Source organism: Ochotona curzoniae, unplaced genomic scaffold (assembly GCF_017591425.1).
Source record: "Ochotona curzoniae isolate NIBS_2020 unplaced genomic scaffold, NIBS_Ocur_1.0 scaffold_2453, whole genome shotgun sequence".
Taxonomy (NCBI): domain Eukaryota; kingdom Metazoa; phylum Chordata; class Mammalia; order Lagomorpha; family Ochotonidae; genus Ochotona; species Ochotona curzoniae.
Window position 1 is genome coordinate 19,902,202 of NW_024467094.1, and position 7,715 is coordinate 19,909,916.

At 45.2% G+C, this 7,715-nt stretch overlaps 1 protein-coding gene across 2 annotated transcripts in view; it reads right to left on the minus strand.

The window, feature by feature from the left end:
- The window catches only part of APPBP2 (amyloid beta precursor protein binding protein 2), a 45,491-nt gene extending 40,370 nt beyond the window's left edge, over positions 1-5,121 (minus strand). Inside the window, exon 1 of one of the 2 annotated variants that reach the window (XM_041001793.1) lies at positions 4,708-5,121. In XM_041001793.1, coding sequence (XP_040857727.1) covers positions 4,708-4,845 — 138 coding nt within the window. In that variant the 5' untranslated portion in view covers positions 4,846-5,121. The remainder of the gene's footprint in view (positions 1-4,707) is intronic. The other variant, XM_041001794.1, reaches the window with a different exon arrangement.
- Positions 5,122-7,715: the final 2,594 nt, after the last annotated feature.

The window sequence follows — 7,715 nt, forward strand, 5'->3', positions numbered from 1 at the left end:
ATAAAATAATTAAAACTACAGTAGCATATAATTACTGGGGCTGGCGCCATGGCATGTACGCTAAGCCTCTATCTGTAGTGTCAGCATTCCATACAGGTGTCAGTTCAAATCCTGGCTGCTTCACTTCTGATCCAGTTCCCTGCTGTGCTATGAATAGCAGAAGAGGACCAAGTTCTTGGAAAACCTAGAGCAAGTTCCTGGTTCCTAGCTTCAGATTGGTTCAGCTCCAATCATCATAGTCATTTGGGGAGTGAACCAGCACATAGAGGATCTCTGATTCCCTTCTTTCTTTAAATCAGCCTTTCAAATAAAAATAAATCTAAGGGCCCAGAGCCGTGGCTGAGCAGCTAAAGTCCTCACCTTGGATGTGCCAGGTTCCCATATGAGCGCCGGATGTGGTCCTGGCGATCCTACTTCCCATCCAGCTCCCTGCTTGTGGCCTGGGAAAGCAGTTGAAGACGGCCCAAAGGTTTGGGACCCTGCACCCGTGTGGGAGACTTGGAAAAGGTTCTGGGCTCCTGGATTCAGATGGGCACAGCACTGGCTGTTGCAGTAACTTGGGGAGTGAATCATCGCATGGAAGATCTTCCCCTCTCCTCTATCATCGCATGGAAGATCTTCCCCTCTCCTCTGTCTCTCCTCCTCTCTGTATATCTAACTTTGCAATTAAAAACAAATCTTTTTTTTTTTAAAGATTTATTTTATTTTTATTGGAAAGGCAGATATACAGAGAGAAGAGACAGAGAGGAAGATCTTCCATCCGATGATTCACTCCCCAAGTGACCACAACGGCTGATACTATGCCGATCCAAAGCCAGGAGCCTCTTCTGGGTCTCCCACGCGGGTACAGGGTCCCAAGGCTTTGGGCCGTCCTCGACTGCTTTCCCAGGCCACAGGCAGGGAGCTGGATGGGAAGAGGGGCCGCCAGGATTAGAACTGGCGCCATATGGGATCCCGGGCGTGCAAGGCAAGGACCTTAACCACTGTGCCACCACGCCAGGCCCAAAATAAATCTTTTTAAAAAAAATCTTAAAGAAATGATTTAGAAAAATTATAACTCCTATTAATTTGGTGGACAATAGGGTTTTTAAAAAATATTTTATTTATTTGAAAAGCAGAGTTACACAAAGACACAGATATATTCCACCTGCTTGCTCACTCCATAAATGGGCATAACTGCTGTGGCTGCACCAAGCCAAAGCCAGAATTCCAGCCAGCTCCTATGCAGAGGGCAGGATTTGGGCCATCTTCTACTGTCTACCCAGATGCAGTATTAGCAGAGAGCCAGAACAAAAGTAGAGCAGGATTTTGAACCAGCAATTAAAGAGGGTGCTCCCATTACAGGCAATGGTTTAAAACCTATTGATCCAAAACATGAGCCTCAGCAGATCACATATTTTTTAAAATAAATTTCCACTGTGCTTGCTTCGGCAACACATATACTAAAAATAAATCTTTACTAACATATGAAATTTTTTCTAAACTTTTCCCCCAGATTTAATTAGTAATCTATGTGCAAATGATTTTTGTAGATATCATACCTAGAAAACTCACAGATTAAAATCATATATTTGACTTTCCCACAGTACTGTTGCTACTCCATCGGTCTACGTATCCTTGTGCCAACACTACGTTACCATAATTTATTTCTATTTATTGGAAAGGGAGATTTCTAAAGAGGAGAAATAGACAGGGGCCCTTCCATCCAATGATTCACTCCCCACATAGTTGCAAAGGCTGGAAATGAGCTGGTCTAAACCTAGGAGCTACAGGCTTCTTTCAGGTTTCCCACATAGATACAAGGTTGTAGGAGGACATTACGACCCTAGAGGGTCAGCGAGCACAGGATTACAGTTGATTGGATAATATTTGCATGAGAACAACCGAATGGCTACCTTCTGTATACCTGATCGGATATCATTTGTGTAAGAACAGTTGAATGGATATATGTGTGTGAGAACGCTTGGTGGAATATACAAGACAAAAGGAGTTCCAAACAAAAGCATAGAAACTGTTACTGGGTTTTGTTGATGAGCTCAATACTTCCTCCCTTATCCCAATGACCCTCAGTGTATAAAGTCTGATGCCACTAATAAACTTTGGCTTTGACCATCAGTCAGGCCTCACGCATGTTATTATCAGCTCCGCGCACCAAGTCCATCACTGCTGGAGGGCGACACAAGGTCTTAAGCACTTAGGCCATCCTCCATTGCTTTCCCAGGCCATAAGCAAAGAACCTGATGGGAACTGGAGCAGCTGGGACACAAACTTGCACCAATATGGGAAGCTGGTACTTACAGATGGAGGATTAGTCAGTTGAGCCAATGTACTGGCCTGTGTCTTTCTTCTTGGCACTGTATTTGAATTTCACTAAAGCTGGGCATCTTCTGATGCTTACTGGCTGTTCCTATTCCCTCTCACAAAAACTGGTTGCTCAGGTCTTCTGGAGGTCACCTTTTTTATGTGGACCAGTACTAGCTTTCTTTGCATTAGGAAAGTTGCCCTTTATCAACTGTCATTTGCACAATATTTTTAAAAGATGCTTACATTGTATCTCATTTCTAATATATTTGAATGTACCTATTCTTTTTTAATTCTCAATTTTGGTTTCATACTTATAAGTTTCTCCATGCCAAAATAGTATTACAATGTTGACAGTAAGCATATCAGAAAACTACCTCCTGTATCACTGATGTGTACAATGTCTGACATTTTTATAATTTGCAAATAATTGTAGAAAAATCTCGGGCCCCACGTGATGGCTCACTGGCTGGCTATATCCTTGCCTTGCAAGTGCAAGGATCCCATAAGGATGGCGGTTCCTGTTCCAGGTGTCCCATTTCCCATCTAGCTCCCCGCTTGTAGCCTGGGAAAGCAGTAGAGGATGGCCGAGAGAAGAACAGGAAGAGGCTCTGGCTGCTGGCTTCACATCAGTTCAGCTCCTGCTGTTGCAGCCACCAAGGGAGTAAACCAGTGGACAGAGATCTTTCTCTGTGTCTCTGTACTTTCCATCTTGCTCCCTCCTAAAAGATCTGGGAAAGCAGGGAAAAATGGGGCTCCTGCACCCACGAGCTGAAGTGCCTGGCTTTGGCTTGGTCTAGTTCAGCATTTGTGGCCATCAGAGGAATGAACCAGCAGATGGAAGTGCTTTCTCCTCTATCTCTTCCAATCTCTGTAACTCTGCCTTTCCAATAAATCTTGAAACATAAAAGATATGCAAATATTTTAGGCAAGTGTGCTCTAACAAATTGCCAATGATTTCCTCTGAAATATGAATAAGATCATGTGATTTAATAAAGCGAACAGCACTCATGATGTGGTTGTTTTTGAGGTTTAAAACGGCAATCTGATTTGTCCTTTCTTAGAAAGAGGAATGGACAGTATCTTAAACACAAAATTTGCTTTGACACACACACAAAAGTAAATCAATGTATCAAAGGGAATTGGAATAGAGGGAGGTTTTCCTCTAAAACCGGTAACAACAGAAATGCACATGATCTAAGTGAAGCTTCTTTAAGTATTTAAGGGGAAAAAAACATTTTAATTGCTAGAATCGGGGCCAAGCAGCTGGTTTAAGTAGAAGACAGCAAGTCAGCTGCTAATTCGGGGGTGGGGGTGGAATTGAAAGGGTGGAGAAAGTGGGCAATCTTCCCAATAAAACAAATGTCATGGAATACTATACTTATATAAGAACATACACATCTGTTAAATATCAATTTACACTATTGCAGCCAATTTGCACATCAAGAGGAAGTACGTCAGATCTAAAACACAAAGCACATTCTACACTTTGCTTCAGGTCACATTCAGCAAGGATGACTACGCGAGTATGGGAATTGTTCACCCATTCCAAGCAAGGACTGAATAACAAATCTAGTGTTCACATCCAAACGTGGGGGGTGGAGGGGAGGAAATGGGAGGCTGCGACTCCTTAAAGTTCTCCTCCCTCTCAAAACACTGCAGAAACTGCCCACGTCTAAAGGCACTTACCCTGGAAACTTCTCAGACAGCGATTTGGGAGACTTTTTGTTCACATTTTTTGAGGGGGAGTGATTTAGGAATGTGGGAAGCCTGTAACTTTCAAATATGGGGATCTAGTTTAAATCCAAGTTCGTTTTTCTCCTTCCCTTTCAAAACAGTGAACATTCCCATGAGAAAAGCTCCAAGTATAAAATTTTTTAAATGCAAATTAAGCACAGAGGCGTCCAATAATCCCTAACTCCATCACGACTAGGAAGAGGAGAAACGAAGGGGAAAAAACACTTAGGAAAGAAAGCAGGCGAGATGCAAAAAGTACAAAAAGCTGTCAGGAGGAACACAGCATAAAGCCCAACTGATGCTGACACTATCTGCAAAGAGAGGGTGGAAAATATTCCTTAGATGCGGGCTGGGGGGTGGAGAGCACGGGGCGCAGCAGAAAGTCATCGCAAATGCCTGCTCTCAAGGGGAGGGAGTAAAAACAAGGGCGCCAGCAAAAAGGGGGGGCTAGACTCCCGAGTTAGAAATGTCACAGATCCAAAGCTCAGAAGCCAGAGGCTGCGGGGGTTAGGATGTTTCTACACCGACAAGCGGACCCCGAGGCCGACGTCCGGAAAAGCGCTCCTGCTAGGCGGGGTGAGGGGTTAACTGCAGGGGTTCGCAGACGTGGAGGGGGTGCGGCCCCAGGGGTTGCGACAGGAGAGCAGGGAGCAGGGTCTCGGTCCGTACCTTGTAGTAAACATCGAACTGGATGTTCTCGGGCAAGGAGCGGATGTCTCGGCGGGAACGGATGTAGTTGTCCACGACAGCGGAGATGGCGGTGTTATAGAGAGTCTCTGGGATCCACTCTAGTTCCACGGCCGCCATCTTCCTTCCCTCCTCCTCCGCCTCCTCCTCCTCCTCCCGAAGGCCCCCGCCTCCCTCCGTAGCGAACTCTTCTGCGGCCCCGGAGGATTCCGAGGGTGGCGGCAGCCACGAGGGCACACGGCCGAAGGGCACAGCCGCCCGGGCTCCTCCAGGAGCCGGCCTGGGCACAGTGACAGCGGACGGAGGCCGGGCTAAAGCACTGGAAGGGCAGCAGCAGACGGGAGGGCCGGAGCCTCACATTCCGGGTTTAAGAGGAACCCGAGTTCCGTCCCAGCGCCGATCACTGCAGGGGCGGGACTGCGTGTGCGGCGTCATGACGTCAGCGGACGCCGACGCGCCGGAGGGAAGGAATGCGGCAGGCGGAAAAACTTGGATGAGGAGCGTGATCCCTCCCACGGGGGCTGCACTTTCTGCGGGATCCGGGAGTAGTTGGGTTTGGCGGATGAACTTTTTACACGGGGACAAATCGTGACAGGATTTTTAGCCAGACCTGGAGCCATTCGGACGCTTTGTTCCCTGCAGCAGGTCCCGCGTCGAGAGTTCTTACACCTGAGCTGAATGGGCCTCATGGCAGAAGTTCGGATCCTCTCCGTTACGCTGCCAGTTATGGAATTTAAATTACTGCACAAGTCCTTGATCCAATTCTTAGCACAAATTTTGAATTCGCGGTCTAGGAGCTAGAGCTCTGTTCTTTAGTCATTTGCGACCTTTGACCTTTTTATCCCGTTCCTTTAACCAACTGAAATTTACACAAATTAAAAAAAAAAAAAGAATAACCCTGTACTGAAAGAATTGCATAGGAATGTTAGCTGAATTGTGGGATTACAAATAATGATGAGAAAAGAATTAAATGAGGACTGTGACAGAACTTAATGGTAACAGAAAATTTCAAACTTTATTCCAGAATTGTAGCTCTGGTTTGAAACTGCTTATTTCAGTTCCTTTCCTTGCTAAATGGCTGCAATACATGCAATTTAACTTTCTAAACCTGTAATTTGAGGGATTTAATGCAGCTTATTTCTGTTCCAAGAATTTAATAATGAAGTTCTGGATGTAACTTTATTTTTTTTAAAAAAGATTTATTTATTTATTTTTGCTGGAAAGGCAGATATACAGAGAGGAGGAGAGACAGAGGAAGATCTTCCATCCGATGATTCACTCCTCAAGTGGCCACAATGGCCAGAGCTGCCCAGATCCAAAGCCAGGAGCCTGGAACTTCCTCTGGGTCTCCCATGTGGGTGCAGGGTCCCAAGGCTTTGGGTTGTCCTCGACTGCTTTCCCAGGCCACAAGCAGGGAACTGGTTGGAAACCATATCTGCCAGGATTAGAATTGATGCCCATATGCGATCCTGACGCATTCAAGGTAAGGACTTTGGTTGCTAAGCCATGGCACTGGGCCCGGATTGCCTCTACTCTAAGGTTTATCTAGTTACTCTAGAGCACCTATTTTTTTTTTTTTTTGTAAGATTTATTTATTTTTACAGGAAAGGCAGATATGCAGAGAGAAGATAGAGCAAGATCTTCCATTTGCTGGTTCATTCCCCAAGCAGCTATAACAGTCAGAGCTGAGCTGATCTGAAGCCAGGAACCAGGAACTTCTTCCAGGTATCCCAGGGTCCCAAGGCCTTGGACCATCCTTGACTGCTTTCCCTGACCACAGGCAGGGAGCTGGATGGGAAGTGGAACAGCCAGGACATAGGACTAACCAGCACCCACATAAGATCTGGGCACATGCAAGGCAAGGATTTAGCCACTGAGTCATGACACTACGCCCAGAATATGTATTTCCATGATTAGAGACAGATTATGAAGAGTTATCTGTGATAATAATCATTTTAAACCTCGTCTTTTTTTTAAAGATTTATTTTATTTTTGTTGCAAAGTCAGATATAGAGAGGAGAGACAGGAAATCTTCTGTCTGATGACTCACTCCCTAAGTGACTGCAATGGCCATAGCTGCACTGATCTGAAGCCAGGAGCCAGGAACCTCCTCCAGGTCTTCCACGTGGGTGCAGAGTCCCAAAGCTTTGGGCCGTCCTCGACTGCTTTCCCAGGCTACAAGCAGGGAGCTGGATGGAAGGGATTAGAACTGGTACCCATATGAGATCTTGGCGCTTTCAAGGCAAGGAATTTAGCTGCTAGGCCATCGTGCCAGGCCAAACCTCGTCTTGAAGATTAGGGTATTACATGAAGGAAAGTAAAAGGAACACCAAATATGTTGGTCAGAAAGAGGATAATCTATGACCAGCCAAAATGGCCAGAACATTTAGAATTATGCATTCCCGGCTCCATAAGAGTCAAGTACAAGAAAAAACCTGCTAAACTGTCAGGATCATGGCTACCTATATATGTTGGTGGACAGAGGCCCTTTGTGCTGAAGTTAACTTAGCAGTATACCAGGTCGTCTTTAAATCTGTCTTCCAATAGCCTCAATTTATTGGGTGGTCTTGAAACTCTGGACAGGTTATGACTGCCCAGTGTTTTAACTTCTAAATTGTAGGGCTCTTTTGCTTGTTATGAGAGATGGGATCTAAATACCTTTCCTTTGAATAGAGTGGATTGTGACTGCATTGACCAATGAAGTGCCTAGAAATAATGCTATGTGACTTCAGAGGCTACATCAGACAAGGCCGTGCAGAATTCATCATATTCTCTGGAAAACTCCCCCTTGGATCCCTACCCCATGATGTCATCGTGCCATGAGAAAGTCTGAGTTACATAGAAAGCTACATGTAAGAACGTGTTCTCAACAGTCCCAGAGTGTAGCTTTCGTGTCTTATCTAATTTTTTTTTTTATTTCTGAGACAGAAAGGAAGAGTGAGACAGAAAGCAAGTGCACTCCTTTAATTGATTTGTTTCCCAAATTCCAT